The sequence below is a fragment of the Apteryx mantelli genome, chromosome 15, assembly GCF_036417845.1.
Source record: "Apteryx mantelli isolate bAptMan1 chromosome 15, bAptMan1.hap1, whole genome shotgun sequence".
Taxonomy (NCBI): Eukaryota; Metazoa; Chordata; class Aves; order Apterygiformes; family Apterygidae; genus Apteryx; species Apteryx mantelli.
Window position 1 is genome coordinate 15,611,982 of NC_089992.1, and position 24,606 is coordinate 15,636,587.

General features: G+C 35.3%; 1 protein-coding gene across 1 annotated transcript in view; it reads left to right on the forward strand.

Moving 5' to 3' along the window:
• Window positions 1–24,606, forward strand: part of UNC13C (unc-13 homolog C) — a 215,474-nt gene that overhangs the window by 30,112 nt on the left and 160,756 nt on the right. The window contains exons 4-6 of the mRNA XM_067305207.1: window positions 13,147–13,225; window positions 15,037–15,042; window positions 23,390–23,461. Coding sequence (XP_067161308.1) covers window positions 13,147–13,225; window positions 15,037–15,042; window positions 23,390–23,461 — 157 coding nt within the window. The remainder of the gene's footprint in view (window positions 1–13,146; window positions 13,226–15,036; window positions 15,043–23,389; window positions 23,462–24,606) is intronic.

Consider the following 24,606-nt stretch of genomic DNA (forward strand, 5'->3'; position numbering starts at 1 on the left):
CAGAAAAAGTTCTTTATATTAGACATACAGATGGAAAAGCATTTTAGAGAGTTAATGTTTTAAAAATGAAAATAGTGTGTATAACTCTTCAGACATCCAATATTGGGTTTTACTCTTGAATGCCTTTTGGTCACACGTAAAGTTTAGTTGAAAAGGAAGTTTCATTTTACCTCCTTATAAAGTTTCTTCCACATACCCTATACTGACCATGATTTTGAGATAATCAAGCATGCTGAAAGTTTACTGTTCTATAAATATCTGAATGAAGAAAGGAATTAAGGTGGGGATTTTTGTTTTGTTTTCTTTTTAATATTCAGTCTTACCACTCTCATTAGTGTATCACTGATATTTCAGTATTGCTGTTAATCAATTTTATCACTTACTGTTCCAGGATGTTTATATTCTTTTAAGATTAGATGCTGTGATCTTATGATAATGAGAACCACAGAAATGCATATTTTCAAAAATAAGTGTAGCAGGTTATTACCTCATCTGGTTCTAGGGAGGTCTCCATCCTATTTTTGAAAATGAATTTGTCTTGTAGAACTTCCTATCTCCAATTTAGAAATTCTCAGAAGCTTTATGCAAATTGTTTTTTCTTTCTCTTGTTGGTCTCATTTCATTATTGTGTTGCTGGTACTAATGAAACCATTTACAGAGGTTTCAAAGACAGAAGAGGGAATTCAGCACAAATCCTTGGTTTTATGGTATTGCAACAGTCCTGCTAAGGAGACATTAGTTTTTAGAAGGACGTTCAGATTTCCCTCCCCCCTATGAATATTGAGAACAATAGACAAGTTTTGCAGCATTGTAAATTCTCTGCCTTCAGTAGTATTACTACTGATTAGCCCTGTTATAAGGGAGAGGAATATCAAAAACTCTTTCTAGTAGATACATCTGCTGTTTCTGTTGATATGTGGCTTTAAATGACTTTCTTTAATTTGAGTCTTAACATATAACTAGCCCTTTTTGCAAAATCTGAAAAAAAAATGAAAGGAAAAAAGTTTAGGACTTGATACGGTGGTGCGTTGAGGCACCATTGCCCAAAGCTAACATAAAGTCACTTTAGCTGGCCAGTATCAGCTCCCTGTTATGCGACAAGAAGCATGACAGGAAAAAGAAATCAGGTCAAAACTTCTTTGCAGCTTTATTTTTTTCGGAAGCTGAAATGGCCCCAGAGGCCTGTTAGCTGATGGCACAATTTAGAATATCTATTGCTCTGCTTTGGCTTACACCTGGGGATGAAACATCCACCAGGTTTGTGATAAAAAGACAGAGGGAGGCTCAAAGTTATAGTCACTAAGTCTCTTCTGTTTCCTTAACCAGAATCTGAGTATCTATCAGTGTATACTAATGTGTCATTAATTCACATCTTTAATATAGAAAAATAATTAACAGCATTTCAAATTGTTCATGAAATTAATATCCTTACTCATTTTACACTACAAACACAGTCTCTCTCAAAATTTGAGTAGATAAACTCCCTTTGCATAGCCTAGTCTAGCCTTAAACTTTCTGGTAACTTCTTCAATTGGCCAGGTTAAAGGGTATTTTTCCCCCCTACAGAGGGATTTGGTTCATTTTTTCATTTCTTAGTATGATATTTTTAGCTCATATTAAGGCTCCTTTAATCCAACTTGCATTTGCAGAGAAAGTGCTGATATTTCTTTGGTGGCATTTTAATATACTGAGGACCAAGAAAAGCTGCAAATCCAGTCCTGTAATCTCTTTTATAATGCTGATATTTTCTCCCAGTATTCATGCACAATTTTACATCTCCAATACCAGCTTTGCACCTACAGCAAAAATTTTTTATCACTACCCAAGTGTGGATTTGTGAGCCTTCAGATATTTTAAGGAATGGCTATATCATAATTAATTTGATTAATTTACATGGTTCCAATTTTATAGGTTTTTATGAAAGTCACTGCCTACATTTTTTGATTATAATATACCAGTGTTGATGCATTTCAACATCTCTTTCCCCTCCCTGCTCCTGGTTCCATCTTCACAAAAATTCTTCAAGTTGGCTGTCAGTCTATAGAGTGTGAAAAAAATCAATGAAATGAAGAGAATAAAGTTCTGTCTAGGTGTTCATACAATTGCTTTTAACTCTAATTCTCTTAAATCTCCTAAACACAAATTCATTTTTGGCACCTGTGTCCATAGGTACAATAGTGTTAAAAATAGCTGTGGTTTTGTGTGTAGCAGGACTGCTGTAATCCTAGATGCTCAGAAAATGAGCTTCATGCAGAGTAATAATGAGAAACTTATTTTCATTCATTTAAAATCTTTCCTATTCTACTAAGGAAACTTTCCCAAATCTTTTGATGGGAAAAAGATGTTGAGTTATTCTAAACTTTATATGAAGATGTGTACTTCTTCCTATCAGGTAGTACCTCTGATTAAATAACCAAAGAGAAAGAAAAAGAAAAGATCTCAGTTTTCATGAGACCAAACCAGCATTACCAGTTACTAAAGCTTCCCAGGACTTTTTATATGTATCACTTTCGGCTTCATAGGTTTAATTACTCTATAAAACAGACTCATCTAATCAGAAATATTGTATAATTCCAAGCACTTCAAGAAAACAAAGTAACCAATAACCTAAAATGTATATTCAATACAGAGTGATTAAAAAAAAAAAAAAACACTGAGGCCTGACCTTTTCACATTTTCATCATTATATTGATCTGGAAATGAGATAAGCTTCACTCTTACATGGAGTTAAAAGAATGGTTCTCATTCTTTCCAAATCTTTTATGCCTAGAAATGGAAAAAAAGAGGCCCGGGAGGGGGGGAGGAAGGGAATAAAAGCCACTTTATATTGAAGTGTGAGAATTTTTTTTTAATGACGAAAACACCTACATTTTTGTAATGATTTATTCCAATCAAATATGGATTTTGATACATAAGATTGCCCTTTATGAAATTACAATTGTTAATCATGTATAATGTTATTACAACCCTAAATTGTAAATGTCTAAGAAGCGCTAGTGAATGTGTACAGTGGCAGAACTCTCAGGTAACCTTACAGTGCTCTAAGAGTAGCCGTGAGTTGTAAGGGAGGAGGGTGGATTTTCAGTTTATGTAACTCCCCAGCTGCCTCTTTTATCCAATCCTAGACTATGACCAAACACCTACAGTTAATGGAGGAAAAAATCTCCATTTGCATAAAAGTGCACTGCTTATGAATTTTCCTGCTAAAACATTAAAAAGCAAACTTTCAATGCAATGACCGCTAAAGTCAGTGGGTCGATTTGGAAAGGACAGAATCGCATTCCAGAATGCTGTCAGAACCAGTTGCAGGAATATGAATGAATCTAAACAGGTAGAAAATTGGAGTGAGAAAGAGGAGAATTGCATATGGTTTTTTACTTTCTTCTATAGTCAGAGCCACTAATAATACTAGGGCTTGGAGCTGCAGAATAACCCTGGAATGCCACATTGCTAAAAGAAATAGGAGCTGTCCAAGGCAGTACAGTATCTTCCTCCATGTATGTTAGTTTAGGCAATACTTAGTTTACTGAAAAGCCTATGAAATAGAATTATGTAAATATATAAAAATAAAGGACAGGCAGGTAGTAGTTTAAGTATTTTATTTAAGAAGGCTGGAAATGTGAGCAGCAGTTTCTGTTTACTATTTCAGTTCCCTTTAGCCATTCATATATATGTACAGAAAAACAGGAATTCTTTTTTGAAGTGGTCTGTACCCTAGTACAAAATCAATAGTTATCTAAACTGTAGGGCTTAATCAGAGTCTATGGACATGTTGTCATTGACTTCCTAAGTCTTTAGTTAAGGCCTGTATGTTTAAGAATCATGGAAAATAATATAAATGAAGTTTAATGATAAAGAGTACTTTCAGTATAAAACCAAAAGTCTTTAAATGAAACAATAAAAAATAATGAAGCAATGGTAAGAGAGACTACTTTTGTTAGCAGAAGTTGCAAAGGAAATGTGTTTTTACACCAAAAGAAAGGAGAACAGGCAAGAACCAAGAGAACATAAGTACAGAAGGCCACCAGAAAATACTGGATGGGGAGGAGGAGGAGTAAGATCTAAGAAATCAGATGGAACTCTTTGGAGACTATGCCATTTTCTAGGAATAAAAAACAATTGTATTTTGGTTCTGTAATATGCATGGTAGTCATTGCAGATACATAGGTGAGAATGATGCTGTATTTTTGCACTGACTCAACATTGGCTTGATGAGCTGTTTGTGTTTTCTGCTTAGTGACATTCATATTTTCTTACAGATAACTAACATTTTCGGTATCATCTAGACTATTTCTTATATCTACTTTTTAAAGATAGTTGTTCTATTTTGTAGTTTTTTAAATAGGGTGTTACTCATTCTCTGAAACTTTGACCTTGCATTTGCCTTCAGCATAGCATTTACTAAACAGCTAGCATTTACTTAGAGATGGGTGTTCACTTCCCTCAAGGTGCTTCTGCAAAATCGACATCTACACAAATTAGCAGTGCAACTTCTTTAATATGATTTTTTTTCTTATTTATAAGTTGCACAATACACAGAATATAATTTGTGAAATGGAGAAGCCATATGTGTCAATCTTAAAAATTTGAACTAAATGAAAAAGTCTCCTGAGTACCCATAGGTTTTTATATTTTTATGATGATAGTATAGACAGTACTTATTCTGTCAGTTTTCCATCAGATTTCTGTTCAGTTTTACAGTATAAATTTTATTACAAACTGTAATTCAGATGATAGGAATTCTGATGTTTTTACCCTTAATATGTGCTTTTGTTTAAGAGCAGAGTTAACAACCAAGATTTCATATCCAGTCATTAAAGACTAAAACATTTTTATAAAAATAGACAGAAAGTCATTTTCTTATACTTATGTAAATTTGGTCTGTAACTGTTGTAGCCAACTTGTTTGCATAAACTGCTATTGGTAATTGAACTGTTGAGTAGTGATTTCAGCTTAGTACAGCAGCAGATTTCTTAATCAGACTTGGAAAAAAACATTAAAGATATTAGATATGTAAAGTAACTGTAGGTGTTTATTGGCTGAGCTGACTCTGGCTATTTGCATCTGCAATGCAACGTTGTACACCTTTGCACCACCAGCAGACAGCAGCTTGCATGCTTCTGCATGCTGTAGATGCCATTTTTTATTCACTTCCAGGACCTCAGATGGGAATTAAAATGACAGGTTTCTTTTCTGGAATTTGAGTCTCAGGGATTCTTTTTGTGAGAAGTAATTGGCATCCTACCATAATCTTCCGTGCTCCCAATAGTTAATTAGAATATGTTTCAAAACGTGATTTTGCAGGTTACCAAGGTATAGTCTTCAAAGCAAGTAATTTGTAAATACAAGAAGGGAGCTTATATATGTGTGTGTGTGTGTGTGTGTGTGTGTGTGTATTTTTTTTTGGGGGGGGGGTGAATGAATCTAGAAATTGCTATTTCTTAGCTAAAATGATGAGATTTTCTCCATACCTCTGGTTCTAAAAACACTGGTTTCCAAAAAGCATGAGAAAGATGACAGTGTGCTCCTAAAGTTTTCACTCATTTTCACCAGATCACTATTAGAACTTTACACAAGGTACTGCTGTATCTCAGTGGAATTAAGATATTCAGCTGAATATTGCTTCATATCATTTTCTTTATGGTTTATGGATATTAATGGAAAGAAGTGAGATTTTCTGTTTCTGAAAGCAGATAGATAAATATAAAACCAAGTCAAGATGCCAATCAAAAAGATGTGTGGTATGGTTCTGGTCTTCCAGTGTTCTCATAGCTTCTTTTCGACAGTTAATTATGTCATATTAATAACATATAATTATATCAAAACCACTGCAGGGAGAATAGCACTAAAAATCACACTTTCCAAATACAGAGTTTTGAACAGTCTAGTTAAGAAACTGTCTATTTATATGGGCTGAAATGGAAAAGTACTTCAGCAAGTCCTCCTCTCTCTGTATATGAACCACTCCACCTCTCTTTGTAGAGAAGGACTATGTGTATATATATATATATTTTTATTCGTGTGTGTGTGTGTGTATACATAATCTGTCACATTCTCCCCCATATAGGCTGCCCACCAATTATAAAGCAGAAACAATTACGTGTTTTACTGTTGGGTGTTGTGTCTGAATTACTATGCTAAACTGCCAAGCAAGAACAAATTTCAGATTTTTTTGGAAGATATTGTTTTTATCACAGTTCGTTTTAGGTGTTTCGATTATATCTTTCAAGTCCTATGTATATCTGTAATAACAAAGAAAGAATAATTTGACTTGAATGAACAGTGTGAGCCTGATGAACACTGCCAGGATCAGACGAAATAGAGGATTGTTGTTGTTCTTGTGACTAAGTGGAAATGATTTATTGTAGTGTTCTAAAGATATTCATGTGACTTATTTTAATTTCCTTTGGAATCTTATTGACAGCCCAAGTATCTGGGAATCTCTGGGGAGAATTTTTCTTCATAACTATAATAGAAGGAAGGCTGATCTAAATGATCTTAAAATGGTATGTGACACCAAGAGTAAGCATAAGGCAGATACAATTCTTTCTGGAAAATTGCACCAAAATTACATTCTCCTTGCACAGAAAACATATTTATGCTTTCTTCACCTCCTTATCAAGACAACTCTTGGGTGACATCTTGAATTAATGAATTTGCCACCTCCCACCCTAGTTAAAAATAAATTCAAATTTTGTTTCAGTATTCCCTGATGCATGAGTCCTGACTTGGTAAAACTCTAGAATAATGAAAGTTTTCTACTGTCTAGTGGCTGGTGGTGATGAAGTCAAGCCAATTGGTAGCATAGGATGACAAGCTTATCTGATGAAGTATTCCTATGTGAACCTAACACATCAGAATATTGCTGTGTGACTAATAAACTAAACATATGTCTGTAGCCTAATAGTAGTATCATTGGGGAAAACTTGCTAGGCAGCATGCCAGAATAGCATTAGCTCTTATGAAAAGAGCGGGGGAAGAAGAAAAGAACTGTTATTTCTCCGTGTATTCTACACATGCAACAGTGTCTGCTACTGTAGGGAGATTATTTAACTGGTCCTTAATAGTTAATCCTGTGTTCTGAGCTATATTTAAAGAGTCAGGCAAAATGGGTCAATACGAGCTGTATTCAAGACTGTGAAGCAGAAGTGACTAACTATAGGGAAAAAACTTCCTGCTGCTGTCTTACCAGCTTGTTCACATCACAGGGACTTACAGTATTTCAGGCTGAGTGTACCATACATGCACTGAGCTCTCATTTGCAGAAGAATGTCTTAATGGGCTGAAGATGAGAAATGTTACTTGTACCAAAACTGGACAGTGTCAGGAAATATGGGAATTCCTTTAAATTCTTTACAATAATTAGAAATACATAATCTTGTCTCATGAGAGTCAACTATATGCCTCTCATTATTTTCTTTGCTAAATAAGTTAGTGGCACTTTTAAGGTGTTTCTGCCAGTTTTGACATTTATTACATACCCAATTTCGCAGTCCTACTAATGCAGTATTACACAGTGCCTAACCCTTATATAGTGTTCAGGACTGGCAAGAATATTCTCAAGAGCTGAGATCTGGTTCTGGGAGGCTCTGCCCAGGGTGTATATAATGGACAGAGTTAAAACTCTTGCCTCCCACCTCCTGGCGTCCAGAGCTGGTATGCTTGTGCTGCACCTTTTAGCCTTTAAGATTTGGCTCTCCATGTTAAAGATTGATTCTGTATCAATTCTTGTATTGTATAGTAAGCAGTGCTGTGTACTACGAGATTTCTAGCTACAATTTGTCCCCTGATAGCTAGGTGTTTTTCTGTCCTGAAGGATAAAGTATGTGTTGGACTAAATCAAAAAATGGTGAGATACCAGATGTTAGCATGCTATTTGGAGGACTCTTAAAAACTTTCTGAGGTATTTCTTAGATGCCTTGTGAGTTTAGTAGTATTGCTATTTACAAAAGACCCAGGCGAGCTGAAAGTACACCTCTACAATTAGCAGACTCATGCAGCGAGAAAGATTTATTGCCAGAGAGTCTGGAAAATATGAGTAGGGCACAGGCACAATTTAAAACTTCACTTTTGAGATGTCTGTTGCCTTTCTTTCCTAACTTCCAGATATTTTTTCACTGCTGCTGGCTTCACATGTAAAGTTTAATAGAAATAAAACTGGCTTGGGGCTGCTTTGGTTACAGTCTCTGGAACATTGAGAGTAATCCCTTTTTCTATCTGTTGACCATTTCTTCTTCTTCTTTTTTTTTTTTTTAAACTGGTTGGGGGTCATTTGGCATTTTTGCAGTTCAATGATATTTATGCAAAACCCATTCTTTGTTATAGTTTTCTGGAATTTCCTGGTTATAGTCCACAGCACCTTTTCCTCTAATTTGCTAGGATTTTGAGACGAGAGAGAGCGTGGTATAACTGAGTAAGTGTAGAAGAGAACTGTGAGATACCTCACAGGCACACCTTGTCCTTATGTCTGCAAACACCCCTTGGACCAACAGGCTTCTGTTCTGTAGAGGCAATCTTAACTGGGTCAGGCACAGCTGTTTAACATGTCCTTTACCCAGTGCAGGGAATGGCTCAGACAGAAGTTGTTAATCCACTGTAAGGCCATTGATATAAAGGCAGCTGGTAGTCCTCAATTTCTTACTGCACTGGTAATGATTACCATGACTTTCTATCACCGAAAGATAGTTAAAATATGTATATATATATAAATATATATATATAGTTTCAAAGTTATCTCCTTTATTATTCAAATAGCTATATTTTCTATTCATAATGACTACTTTAATGTCAAAACTAAGTTCCTAAGTATAAGCAATAGTGTAATATATAAATGTTGTAGTATATTTATTAGTATTGAGGAATTTATTGTTCTATATTTTTTAGAGACTATGGGTTTAGTTTTAGTTTTAGTTTTTCAAAATCTTGGAAGTAATCTCTTTTGGAAATTGATTTTTATTCCAAGCTTAAACAAGGAATGCATTTTTCCCATATACTATTTTGATATCTTTAGTTCAATTTGGTTTGATTAATATACTTCAAAATAAAACTGCAAATTAATTATTATCTGTTATCAGAGTTTTACCCACAATGCAGCACATAGGTGTATTGCCAATTAATGATGTAAACTTAAACTTCCTGCAGGAGCTTGTCCATTGAAAATAAAATGCCTCACAAATTAAAGACATCACAGAAAAAGAAAACCTGAAGGCATTTTCACCTTACTCAACTTCTAAAGATCATGATTCTTTTTTGAGGTAGTCTCCTAAGAAAGCAATATTTTGAACTGAATGATACCTTCATTCTTCATGTTATTCTGAATCTTATCTCTGGTTCAATCCTGCAAGGTGCCAAGAGACTTTATGCAAGATACTGAGTGCCAACTTGCAGAAACAAATTTGAGGAGGTTTGGCATCTTTCAGGATCAGGCAGTTTAATCCAGCACTATATGCTTGTAAATTGTTACCAAAAAAATCTTAAGGATGAGAGCCTCACTTTATTTTCATTTCTGAAACATGTTATGAGTGCAAAACCATATCTCTTATTTTCTTTGCAAGAGAGATGTGAAAATTCATTGTCAAATAGGATTTGCCTAAAGAACTTCAACAACTGAGGAAATCTAAAGTTCTTTTACTAGGAAATACGGTTTACTCCCCTACTATCTTTACAAGCTATGTGAAATACTTAAATCGCTTTTAAATACAGTAATCAGTCATTGCTTTCTGATGTGATAGTTAAATATATTTTTTTAACTAAAGGCAAAGGGATACAGTTTGTGGAAAAGCATTAATAATCAGATTCTGTTAAAAAAATGAGGACATTTTCACCATGTGAATGTTTGGCACCATATAAAACAAGAATACTAAGTTATTAATATTCACAGATAAAAGATCTTTCTTAGAAGCCAAAGTGGTTGATAGTATCGGGAAAGCTGGGTATGGTGCTTTTAGAGTTTAACCTCAGTCCTTTTAAGATTCTTGGGAAAAGATTCTTATCAACTGCATTGACTCCACAGGCTTTGAGTTAAACCCATAGATATTTGGGATCGAAGCCAGTGCATATCAGTGTGAATATTGGGATATCTTTATCGAGACCCTTGTAGGTATGTTGAACTGCAAGGATTAAATGAATGTTTGATGATCCTACCTTAGATCCAGTCTTTTAAAATCCATATGAGAAGCAATGTTCAGTGTCTTTGTTTATTACAAGATAAGAGAAAAGAGTTTTTTTACCCTCTATGGGGTTTCACCATGTATCAACAACTCCAAATGTATAACATCTGACTTACTTTTGAGCCTTAATATTTGGCAGCTGTGATGAGTGCTTCATCAGAGTAACATGATCTACAGGATTTGAATGTGCATCAGTATTTTCTGATTCTTTACTTTCTGGTATTAGCTTTAATGGTTAACAGTTCCCTTGACAACAATTGGTCTCTCAGATCCAAAGCACAAATTTCAGTGTTATCCCTGCCACAGTACCTACTGGTTTTGCCCCAAATATTCATACTTTGTGGTTTTATAAGTTTATTTTTAATTTCTATTTTGGGATTTGTTCCCTGTTATCTACAACTATTAAATGAAAGTATTCTTTGACCTTAAGGATAGCTTCTCGATTCCTTTTGCAGTTTATTCTACTTGGAAAGCTGTCCACTAGTTTGTTAGGCCAGATTTGCTTTCTTTATTTCATCACTCTTTTAAGGTGTAAGGTGTTACATTTGTGTCCAGCAAATCTTAAAGCCAGGACTTTGGGCAAGAAGGCACCCACATTTCGCTACAGATCAGAAGTCGGACCTGTCCACAGTACTTCTGTCTACGTTCTAGTGTTCTCCAAACAGGGAAGGATTAATAACATTGTGACAGCTGCCAAAAATACCAGCAAGTGGACCGGGTGGAGTCATTCTGGGCTCTGTAGTCCCAGTTCCCTGGTACATTAGATTTTAGACGCACTCAACTGTGTCTGCTTTCCCTTTCTCAGTTGTTCTGGTTTAAGACTGTATTGTAAAAATGCCTGAGTGATTGGGATGAGTGGTGCAGAGAAAATCCAGAGTAAACACAAATGCTTGATTAGGTAAGGATGCTTGAGGTGTACAAGTGCAAAGTAGCATACTGTACTGTATTACTGATACTGCCATGCGTAAGAAAGTTTGAGACAGACTAGTACTTCAAAATTTTTTAATTATTGAACAGAAGGTGAACAAATACCCCCAACAACACAGATAAAACCATCTCATCTTATTTTCCTTCTCAGTTTCTCTCCCCTGTGCTAAGCTTCATCCAAGCTGAACTTTTCAAAGTCCCCTTGTCAAGCACACTCCAACAAAGCAAAGTTGCTGCTCTGTCTCTGTTGAAAATTAAGCAGAGAAATAAATATTGTCAGTGTATTGCTGTGTCCATTTCTTTCACAAACCTGTGGGAATAGTAAGGATAGAACACCATTTTATTTCAAGTGACAGATAAAAATGATTATTGTATGCTTTGGCTTTTAAAAAAGATAGGACCCAGCAATATAGGGTCTGACCAAAGGTCCATCTAACCCAGTAGCCTGCTCCTGACACTGGCCAAAAGCTGGATGCGGAGGAGATGATAAGAAATGGGTAAGCACAGCATATGCTGACACTTCCTCATGGTACTCTCCTATTCTTCTAACAGTTTGTAATTCAGAGACTACTTAAGCCAGCAGTGGTGTCATTCTTTTAACAGCTGTTAATGTAGTTCTATCCTCTCCTTTTTAAATCTCTTGGAGTTCTGATTTTTTGAGTTCTGTTGGCTGTGTTGGTGCAGCTGGAGACATTAGCAGTGGAGGTGGCTTAGCAAGGAATATGTCTGTCCCTCAACAGCCATTGCTTGCCTTCTGGCATATTAGCATAGCCCAACACCGATTTCAGTTTATATCAATATGCCAGACTGTAAATTTTGACTGCTGAGGTCTCTGATTCATAATTTCTGATGAATTTAGCTGCAGTTGTGGGACTGTAACATCTATATCCAACAGGAATCATCAACTAGAGTTTTGGCTCAAATAAGAACAGAATTTGTCAACTCCGCTGTGGGGGCTTGTAGTCCTCTGATCAGAGGAATATGGTGGGAAGACTATTTAGGATGAAGTATTAACTTTTCTGAAGCAAGTGAAATTTTTGTCAGTAATTTCAGTGAAATTTCCTTTCACCCAGTAATTTTGATGTATATAAATAAAATGAGAGCTTTCAAATTTCAGATGTGAAACTCTACTATGAATACTGATTTATTTTTTTATGTATATATATATATATATATATACACGTACAAAAATATAAGAACAACTGAGAAGGTATTTGAGACAGTGGCAAACAGAAGAAACTTGGAGACAAAGGGAAAATGCTGCATTTTAAAAAAATTCTATCCCAGCTTCCCTGAAAATCTCAAAGTATATCTGAATTAGACCTGATGGGGTATATAGCAATCTTTCAAAATCCACAGTGGAACTATTTGAGGAAGATAATACATGTATGCTAGTTACAATTCTTCTGAAGAGTCAGGGAGAATAAAGCATACCGTTACAGGATCGGTTTGTATTCTTTAAAATCCTATTGTTGCGTCAGCCTTTTATTCTTTGAAGTGCCTCCAAGTTGTTCTTTCCTGTTGTTTCAAAGTTACATGTGAAATCTAATATGGGAATTAAATGTGTGCTTAATGAAAAAACTTAAATTAGGCAAGAGAAAATAATAATGGCCAGCACACCCCAAGTAAAAAGTTCTAGCTGGATTTATTTTACTATGTAATGAATTCTGTTTTCCTCATTCACATGGAATCATATGGTAAGATCTGACTGTGTGTTTAGTTAGAATTTTTACTTTATATGCATCAAATTTACAAGTCCTTTTGATAGAAAACCACTGCTAAGCCTTTTAAGTAGATGGTAAAATGTTTTAGGAAGTATTAAGTGACATTTCAGCTACTCTTCTCTATTTTGGGGGAATGCCAGGAGAAAAGAGTCAGCCATACCAGTAGAACACACTCTTTATTTTTCATAAGAATGAGAAAAGATCACCTTCTTTAGCTGACAACTGCCAACTTTTATTTTAACTGTACACATAGGTATTATAACTAATCCTTCTCAAGGATACAAACTCCAGATTTTCATTTTCATCTTTGTCTTTTCTGTCTTCAGAGCTGGCCGTGGGCTGTATGGAATTGATAGCATGCCAGACCTGCGCAGAAAGAAATCTTTTCCCATTGTTCGAGATGTGGTAAGTAACCTCTGATGCCATGAAACCATTGATTCATTTGCCAGTTCTCTAGATCTTTATTTTAATTACTATTGTATGTATGAATGATAGTTTGTCTACCTTCTTATAAGGAAAAAAGTAACTTGAGAGAATGGATTGAGGCCAGTAAAAGTAAATGGTACAGCTATTACAATATACTAGATATGACTAAATATCTCATTGAATATTTAGATTTTTTTTGTAGAATCAGCTAATGTGCATGCTGTGTGAAATAATAAACTATTCATTCTAATATTGAATTAGCTTATGAAAACAGCTGTGCTTTAGTGCTGGGATATTGATTTGTTTTATTATGAAATTGAAAGAGGATGAAAGTGAGTTTTTTTGTCGTTGTTTTTTGGGGGGAGGGGTTCAGAGCAATACTGTTTTCGATATGAATGATTATAAGATTTACCCATACTTCCATTACATGATGGGAACTGTTATTTTAACCGTCCTTATAGGCAATAATAGTCTAGGCAAATACATTTCAGCAAAGTGAAAAGAATTTAAGTTCCTTTGAGGTTTATTCTGAATTTCAGTTTAGACAAGATTAAGTAGAATCTGTCTGCTCTGGGGAATTTGAAGTGCCATTCACATTTCTCACTTTTCTTTTTCTGAAGTACAGAATTCATAATTCAATGGAATGCATATTTAGTCTCTGGTGGTGGTGAGCTCAAAAACCAGTTTCTCATTTTTAAAGAAACGGAGAGGAGTCAGCCAAAGTAAATGGTTATTGCAGTTGTCTTTAAAAGATCAACCTTTGTCAAATTATTGTTCAGTGTTTTCTCAACAGCTCTGCTTTTTTTTCTAAACTGTGATATAGTATATTATCTTAAATGCCACAAAGAGACTGTACTGCAGCAGTTTTAAAGCAGAATTCCTTCCAAAATCAATTAAAAATTCTCTGCAACTTATGATGCAGTAGAACGTGCAGTGGTTGAAAGCTGTCTTTATTATCAGTAGCCACTCCTTTGTAAGTTATAATACAAATGGATATACTTTACAGCCACATTGTATACACGTATTAAATAGCACTTTGCTTTATTCTTAATTGTTGGAACTGTTTATGGTCAGATGCTGCTCTGTATGAATTAGGATCTTAGTATTATCTATTTCCCTTCTTTGAAAAACATCATATGTTATTAAAATGAAACAAGAATATTCACAGTTTGCAGTGATAGAATAAAACTTGCATTTTATTATTATAATACATCAAAAGTAATAGTTACCACTTTGCTAATCAGTCATTGAGTCATAACTCCCCTTGAAGGAATTCAACCCTTAAGAATTGGAATTTATAGAGTTTTAAAATTGAAATTTAATCATTATGCATTTATATTCATCCAGAAAAATATATAGTTCTTTAAATCAATAACTGAAATCACATGTCCATTTTGTAGCTGTAAATCTAAAACAATTTTCCCAAATTCAGGGGAACTTATTTCAGACTTGGGGTGTAGGTTGTCTTTGTCTTTGAAAGATTATTTGTTTTTGAAGGTATGGGCATTCTAAACAACTGCCTATGAACTCTGAACTTGTAATAGAGTGATTTTAAAAATTCCATTTAAATGAGTAATTTAATTCTCAAGTCCTTGTAAGGTGTGGTATATTGTAAATTACCCTTTTATGTTTGTTTATATGACTGTTTCAGAAATGTAGACATGTTGTTAGAATGAGTGCTATTCTCTTTTGACACTGAAATAAGTATCATTTAACATCTTTTAATAGTAAATCTACTGGATTATTAATATTCTTTATAATTTCTTTCCTATCTTGGCTGGATTTTTCAGGCTATGGTAAGTGCTTTCATACTGATAAATGTTACGAAACTTCATAATAAATCTTAGGGATTCCACAAATGCCATATTTTATGCTGACCTTTATTGCAAATTAGAAAAAACTGTTTTATGAGAAGGAATTTTACCCCAAGTGAAGTTATGGTTTATGAGAGTGTCTGTCCGCCACACCATATATCTGTAAATTATTATAAATGAAAAAGTTTATGTAAAAAAGTTATTTCTATATTCCAAATATCCTGCTTTCTAATGATACAAGCAGGTTGCTTAGGACCTGATAATGATACTTCCTCTCTGGAACTGAACATCCTTAGCACCTATGTAGATGAAGAGAGGTTGGAAGTGTTCCTAACTTTGAAATGTTCTTATTTCAATCAACTGAATTCTTTGAATTTCCCAAAACAGATAAAGATTCTTATATACCCTGGCATGATTTTTTTCTCATAGCTAAATTAATGCCTCATAGAAATATTTTCTTTCCCTACTGGAGTTTGGTGCACGTAAAGCTCCCTCCTTATTTCTTCCGTCCCTCTACACTTTCAGTTTCTCTATGTTAGTTTTCATGCCTTCAGAATGGTATCTGAATACAATGTTTATCAAAATGAGGTGCATTTTCTTAAGAAGATGTCTTTGACTCCCGTTTGTTTCCATAACTTCACATTCTGAAAAATTCAATATTCATTTAGCCTGAACACCAGCTTAGAAACATTAAGAACTAGCATTTTACCAAAGTATTTCAAATGAGTTATTGTTGACTGGGCAATTAACTTCTGCTTAGTCTTAAGACTGCCCAGCATCCTCCTTTCATTGGCTTATATTTTACCAAGTTGTAACTGTTTATGTAGAATTTTCTATATTCCTTAATTATTAATAAAGTAATTTTGTGTCATTTCCCTAATAGTATCATGGTACATATTCTTGTATGTAGCCATGTATCTTGGAGCGCTGTGAAAGTGTTTAAAAATAGTTATTACTGTAGTAGCCTTACTAGCTCTCTCTCCATGTCCTAAATCTCCAAAATAAATCTGTTCGCTTATGTATTGGGACTCTCTGGCTTCCTTGCTTGTTTTTTGATTGAGTCATTATATACAACGCAAGTTTATGAGAAATTCTGAGAAAGCTAGTCCTTAATCTTGCATTCAGTTCTAACAGTGGTTAATCCTACGGCATCTCATATCTTTTGCAAGAGAGGATAAGGCGGTTGAAATCCAACTACAGGAACAGTTCTCTCTGTTGCAGGTGTGAGTTTCCAATATGGGTCAGCATTATTAGAGTTCTGGTAAGAGGCATCTATTACAGGAGGGAAAGACAATGAAAGGAGAGGTGATTATTGAAGTGGATTTGAACGGCGATAAGGAGACCTTGAGCTGACCTGCGTTTAACGTAGAGCTAGAGCAAAGAGCAGAGTGCACTTGCTGATGTAATCACTACCTTCTGCTTTTAAACAAACATGTTCTCTCTTTAGTAGTTAGAGCTATTTTTGAGGTGGAACTACAAACAGGGAGAGCAGTAGTGATAATTCAGTGGAGGTTATAAGTGCATAACTCACCAAAGCCATGTGGTGTGATCTTCTATGCAGTCGTAGACAAAACTAGATAGTTTTGTTTTTCTGTCCAGCCACACTTTAGTTTTCACTTCTGTTAATGCACATAATCAGTTCAGATGTTTTGAAAACTCTAGAAAATTCTGGGTTACCTTTGATTTAAAGGTGATTTTATACTATGTAATGAGTGTAATCAGGCAAATTTCTTCTTTTGATCATTCAAGAATGAATTTTTGCTTGGCTTTAGCATTGGAACCTAACTTGATAGAAGAAAAAATGGTGAACCTTTGCTGTTGTAAAACCAACCAATTTGTTCATATTGCTCAAATGAAGACGCCAGAGGAAACAATTGCTTGTTTCAGATAAAACAATGATCTACTGATGCTTTCTTTTATGCTGTCTCTGCAACAACAGCATTTATAGAGGCTAGAACGCAATTACAGTATACAGTTAAACTGTTTTAAGATTGAAGACATTCATAAAAACTTCAAGTGCCAAGTTCTCAGTTTTCGTACGTTGCCAGAGTGATCATTACATAAAAGCTAAATATCTAGATTGTTTTCCATTAAATCTGGTATTCGCAGTTCATTTTCTTAATTCTTAGTTATTAATAGACAAATTAAATACTGTATTTTTAATAATCATATATTAAATATATAAACTATAATAACAATAAAACAGTATTTTATATCTGTTTTTTAATTTTTTTAAATTCTACTCAATGGAAAACCTAACAATGTGATTACATTCCTTTCTTTTATACCTGTGTGTTCCAGGAATTAATTAGTTGTGAGGATGTTAGGAAGGTACTCCTGAAGTTCTTTGTCTTTACCATTCCTGACTAACCTTAATATTCAGAATGATCTTAGAGGATGGAGGGGACATGCTCTTGTGTCTGTGCTATGAGAACAAATAAAAAGTAAGACCAGTAATGACTGTGTAGTTAAGCTGAGTTGCCATTTCCTTGCTGAATATATTTTCTGGGCTTAATACTGCAGCCCTGTTGAACGTTTCAAGATCAGACGTCAACTTTTTTAAAAGAAAAATTATGGGAAGGGGGTAAGTAATTTTGGACAACAACTTGTTTTCTTTCAAGTGATTTTTCCCTGAGCAATAGGGTACAAATCTGTCTTTCCAAATAATAAAGTCTAGATCCATAAAGTAAATAAATTACCTATAATTGCTCAAAGAGAAGCAGTTCTGAAGTAACAAAGCTGTTAAATGCTGAAAATGGAAATTTTTGTCAGTTTCTCCTCATGTGTCCAGTGGGAAACTTTTACGTTACATTGAAAATGTAACAGTATTTGTCAGGCAATAACAAACATTTTTCTGGCTTCAACATTTTTTTTTCCCAATAGTAGTAGTCTATAGATTGTTTTCAAGAGAACAGATTTTTCATTGCAAGTAGTATTTGAGGGGATATGTATCAGTTTGTATACAGTTTTGTAAACATGATTTCTGGTCAAAAAGAAGGGAAACCAGAAGTCAAGGTAGGCATCAAGAGGAGAAGGCTTTTCCTCTTGGTCTCTATGGCTAACAACAAAAGTCCTGAAGCATGAGATTAATGCAGGGTGAACAGGATACAGAAAACAGAGCTAGAGTCCATTTTCACTGTGAAGCTATGGGATTGATTGCTGGGGCTTGCTCTGGTATCTCTCTGCCCAACAGTGGAGAGCTGTAGTGTCAAGACACCATCTTTTGCACCACACTTTAAGATGTGGCAAAACACCTGTAGTAACACCTGGCAGCCTGCCCTAAAGTTCCCATCATTGCTACTGTTCATTTCCATTACCAGCATAGCCATTTAAAATTTTTCTGCCCACTGGAGAAAGCTCAGATTCAACCCATAAATATCCCACTATATCCAACTATAATGTCTACTTTTTCTTTCCAATAATACTGCAGAAGTCACCATTAACAAGAATTACACTAGCCGCTATATGTACAGTACCTCATCTTCCACAAAGCAAAAGAGAATTTTGTTCCTCTTCAACTTCTCCATCTTGGTAACTTATCAGTTTCAACAATATATATTATATATAATCAGAAATTATAAGGGGATGGAACTAAGTCCTGACAAGCAATATAAAGCAAATATTTCTTTTATATCTGGATTGTGAGGGACAGCATATTAAGAAAGGTAATTAGTAAGTAGATGTTAATTTTGACTTTGCAGACTCAAACCACCTTCAACACTTTTCTGTACCAGCCCTGGCACAGGAGAACTCAGTTCCCATCAACTTTCGTCATCATGTGTTATTCCTAGGTTGAATTTCATTGAGCAGAACGGTGAAGCAAACTATCTTTGCATATCTCCAAGCCAGTGGATTTCTTACTAGCAAGGACTCAAGACCATCCATGACAAGACAGGGTAGGGCATCTGGCAAAAGCAGGGAACTGTTTGGCCTGACAGGTGGGAGAAAAGTATGAAGGATATGAGACTCCTTTCACTTGGAGAATTGAAAGAAGATTCTGGACCGCTGAGGGAAGAGCTCTTTTGCTATCCAGTGTGTGTGAACATATATGTCACATGCAGTGTTGCAAATTCTGTGTAGTTGCTTTCTCAATTATGGCAAGCCTTAGCTATTAGCCTTCATTCCTCTGGTAGTTAATCCTATCTGTAGGTGAGCCCTTTGACTCTTTGCCAAGTGCCTTCCTTTTACTCTTGCTATTAATTTCAGATTTCTGCAGTGTGATTCTTGTGATTCAGAAATGTGACCTAGAGAACCAATGGATGAACAGAAAGAGATGATTTACACAAGCTGATTGATGTTCTACAAATATCATATAAGTTTTAGAGTATTTTTGACATTTTTGGAGCGGAATTTCATTTTAATCTTATTTGCATTTATTTATTTAACTTACTACTCGAAGGGAGGTATGGGAGGGAGACTGAAGACCTATAATAAATATTAAGACTGTAGGAAGTGAAGAGAGAGAAGGAAGGGAGGAATGCAGAGTTCAAGAAGGCAGTGACTGAAAGCAAGAAGCAAAACTGAAATTTTGTCTGTAAAAAACAGAGGAATGAGTATGGTGTGGCACTGCCAGCATTCATGAGCAGTGCAATAAGTTAGCTCGGCTGCTTCTTCCCCCTTGCTACCTTAGCTGCTCAAAACAGAGCTTCCTTTTATTTCATCATAGCAGGCAGCTCTTTTTTCACCCACACAATTTTTAATTTAACATTTAATTGTAGCTTGAGTCCAATGCTCTTGTGCTTATGATTACTACTTTTCAGTGTTTTTGCTAGAATGACTTCTAATTATATTAATTTATTTGTTATTTAAGTTGCTAAGACAAATTTGGAGGTAGTGCATAAGATAGTGTAAGAAACAAGTTATTATAGAGTATAAGAGGCCTTGAGCATGTAGGAGACTAAACTGTTTTAAATCCTCTATCAGTGATTTGGGAGAAGGTTTAAATAGGCAGTGTTCTGCTTTAACATCTCTTTTTTTTTTTTTTTTTTTGGACCTTCTGTCCATATATTCATGATGCAATGATGCATAGAGGTCCTTACACTCAGCAGGTCAAATTCTCATATAGCAATAGACATGAGCTAGCATGTGAAGGTCAGCTTGAGAGTGTAAAAATCTAAGGTAGATAGTAATAATTCTGAAAAAGAAATGTTATAGGAGAGCAGTGAAAGGCTTCAGGCACCCATCATCCTCTGGCTTCCTGTTGCTCACTTGGTTCTTTTGCTGCTCTGACCATTTGAACCTCCTCCCTAGAGGCTCCAGATGGTTAGCTGCAATTACCCTTCCTCTTTGCTACTATTAAAAAGAGACGGGCGGGAGTTTTGTTGTTGCTTTCACAGTCTGTGACCTTGTTTCCCATAAATGAGTCTGGGAGCAACTTTCCCTCCCTGTTTTCAAAGTACATGCTCCTTGACTCCTTCCATCTTTAAGGACAGATACTGCTCTGTGTTTGTTCAGTGCTTCAGGTTATTTAATTGTTACCAGCTACAGTGTTTCAGAACACAAACTTTTTATTTGTGGGCCTTCTCTTGGAGATGCAGCATATTCTTACAGTGACATATAAATGGATAATCCTTATGAGTTTTGTCACTGAACTCCTCCTAAGTTTGATCCATAATTACTGTTAACTTCACTAGTTTCTCACAGATCCTTCTTGTAGAGGATGCTACATCACTTGCTTGTGTTAGTCTTCCAACATGACAAAAAATTTATTGACAACAGCCTAATTATCTGTTTCCTATTTGGCTTTGTTATTTTATGTAGGAAACTGTACTGTGATTTTAGACATATTTCTGATTAAGGAGCCTTCAGTAAGTTACATGATTCCAGAAGTAGACCTTGGGAGGCTTGGGCCTCAAGGACACATGAAAGGTTAAAAATTACTTCCCTACTTCCCTTTTTCTCACAGGAAATAGTATCTGTCTATTGACTTACACTAATAGCAAGTAACTGCAGCTCTCCTGCTGGCTCATGGGCATTCATTGAGTGATATGTTGTTGGAGGACAGAACAAGGTATCATCCACTACCTCCATATTCAAGGCTAATGTTCTTATGACCCTGGTGTTCGTGCCCTGACAAATAGTCCACATTGTACTCTAGCGTGGAATCGCTAGGATTGTATATTGTAAACCTAAAAGCATGAAATCATTTTCTAAGCATAAGGGATGTGAAGATTAAAGGTCAAAGCTATAAAAGTAATATACTGTAGGCAAGTAAATGTGACTGGTGACTTTCCAGGATTTCAAGAAGAAACCTACACTTCAAGACAGATCAGCAAGATAGGTGTCTTTAATATTAATCCTTTTTAACCTAGAACTCCACTGAGTATGACTGATTGTTTCTTTTCCACTTTTAGAATTTCCAATGCATTTTGACTGCCATTTGGCACTTTTATTTGTGAGTCCTGTAGCATTTGGTTCTGTCACAAGAAGTTTTAAAAGTAAAACCTGGATTCTGTTTAATTGTTCCTGTCACTTTTTCAATCTCACTGGCACACACTAATGGGATTTGCCATATTTTTAGAATAAAAGCAAGAGATGGCCACAGACAGACAAACAGAAATATTTTGTTATTAATAAAAGCCTCAGAAAACTGATAGCAAATTAATATCATAATAGCATGGTAAATTGCTGAGAATTTAAAAGAAAAGGTTTTTGCATCATATATTAACTGTAATAGGACAGTGATGAATCAAATCAAATATTTCTGTGCCAAGGACGACTTCTTACCCTATAATTAGTTTTGCAAGATTAATAATTTTATGTCTGTCTGCAAGATTAATTATTATCAAGGGAAACTTATTGAAAATTGAATGGTTATGCTCTCAGGAGAAAGTAAATATTCAAAAGGAAAATGAACAGTCTTAATATCTCTAAATAGAAAAACCCATTTAAATTATGTCAATGTTTAAAATTACAAAATGGGAAGAAATTAGAATTGTGACTCTATCCAAAGATTAATTGTGCAGCTTCTCTGCTGACGTAAGCCTAAATAGCTTCTGACCCAATATGCGTTTCCTAAAACTGAGAGTGTAATATGGAAAATATCACTGAAATTTTGCTATGATAGCTCTGTAATGTGCAGAGAGCCAGTTCACAATGCATCCTCGCAACAAAGCCAATAGACTTGATGGTTAGAGGGTGGTATAATTGATCATCCTTACGCTGCGAGGCTGCGAGGGCAGCAATGCATGACAAAGCAGATGCTGGATTAGGGAGAAGAGAGAGAAAGCACAAGTGTACAGACACACTTGGAGTGATTTAGAGTGAGTGAGGGGATGATGCATGAGCCCAGTTTTGCAAGTAAGAATGCAGAAATACAGCAGTGTTATTTTTAAGATTTTGTATAGTGGAATAAACCTTGCCTGTTTCTGTTAGGCCCAAAGGCCTACTGATAGCAGAAGCGATGTTCAGTGTTGGAACAGTATTTGGGAAACGCACAGAACTAATTTCCCCAGGGGCTTTTTCCTTCTGATCATTATATCCTCTAATTAATTTTCAAGGATCCATTTAAATTACAGGGAGATTGCAGTAAGGAAGATAAAATTTCCTTGTTTCTTGTATATTAAAAATACTTTGTTTGGATTGCCTTTGTATGTACTACGCTAGAGCAAATGGGATTGACTGCAGAACCAGGGACAGAGTCTTCAGGAGCAGACAGGTGTTCGTATACCCATAGCATGATCATGTGGGCAAAACAGGAGAGATGGAGACATCATTCGACAATTTTTTCTTCCCTTAAGAACCAGAGTATTTCCCCATATAGTGACTGAAGAATGTTGGATGAATACTGAGCGTCTTTGACAAAAAAAATATTCCTTTTTTCTCTAATAAGGTTTCTTAAAGACTTTTTTTTTTTAAGGCAAGTAATATTTTACATACAAGCACACACTTCTGAAAATGCTCAGTGACTTACAAAAAATTATCCAGACTGACAACTTGAACTGTAAGACTGTTGCAAAGTGATCTCCCGTGTTTCTGCAGGCACAGACAGCTTTCAAATTAGGGTAGGTTGCCTGTCTGTGTACCACATTAATTTGGTTGGCAATGCAGAAAAACAGTGACAGCCTGTGGTTTAAAAAACTGATTCATAAACCCCTGAATAACAGGTTCTGTATTAGAAATGGCAGCTTAGCTGAGAGAGAGAGTAATGATGATGGAAAGTGTGTTTCCATTATGTACTGAAACCTTAAAAGTTGTGTGCTGTACTAAACTAAACTAAAAGTTTTTCATAACTCCCGCAGTTTTGCTTAAATTCCATTAGGGATCCATTAAATTCAACAACTAGAGTTACTGGTATAATTTTTAATAATATTTCATTTGCTTTAAACAGACACTTGCGGCTCGAAAATCTGGTATTTCCATGACGATGCTAATTCGGACCTCCATAAACAATGAAGAAATGGTAAGTGTTTTCAGTGGCAGATTGAATTCATTTAAACAATTGAGGATTTTTTTGAACAAAGCTCTTCAGAAATAATTTCATCCTTAAACACTCTAAACTGAATAAAACTGAGTTCATAAGCATTTCATTTATGGTGTAGGAACTTCCAGGGATCTTAAGCACAATGTCCTGCCTGATCCACAGGGACAAGACCAGTCTGTCATTACTTTCTATGAATGCACCCTGGTGTGCTGTTTGAATTCCATACTGTTGTTCAGAACCCTTCTTATTAATTATTAGTTATGATCCTTAAAACTCAACCTGACTGCAATGAATTGCAGGGAGATTTCACAGTATTGAATGGCTGGGGTGTAAAATGGCAAATTCAATTTTGCGTCTGTAGATACAAAGTAGTGCACATGGGGAAGAATTGTTGCTACCTATACATCCATGCTGATTGGCTATAATGTCATTAATACCACACCAGAAATATATCATGTACTAATTACAGATACTTCTCTGAAAAGATAGCTCAGTGCTCAGGGCCAGTCAAAATGACAAACAGAATGTTAATAATGTATAGGAATATACAGGAAAAAAACTGTCATTCTTTATACCACTGCATGAGCACATAGTATCCCCACCCTCAGATCAGACTATTAGATTAATTAAGAACATGAAGAATACCAAGCATCACAAAAAAAAAGCTGATCAAAGGCATGAAAGGGCTTCCATTAAAGACGAGCTTAAACAAATAAGCATGTTCAGCATGGAAAAAGATGACTCAGAAAAGGTCTGTAAAAGTCTGAATGGTATGGATAAAATAAATATGGAACAAATGTTCACTGTTTCTCTTAGCACAAGAACTAGCAATAACCCAATGAAATTATCAGGCAGCAGGTTTAAAACAAAGAAAAGGGAAACACTCTTTACGCAACCTGTTGCATTTTCATTGCTACAGGATATTGGGGAGGTTAAAAGCTTAGACAAGCAGAAAAAAAAAAAGACTTGACAAAATTCTGATTAAAAAAGTCCACCCAGGAGTATTAAGCAGGAGGATTCTCTGTAACCTTCAGCTAAGAAGGCTGGGAAAATGATCACTTTCTAGTGTTTCTTAAGTTTCAATTGTTTGCCCTGGACTTGTTTTTGAATGTCATTACAAACCC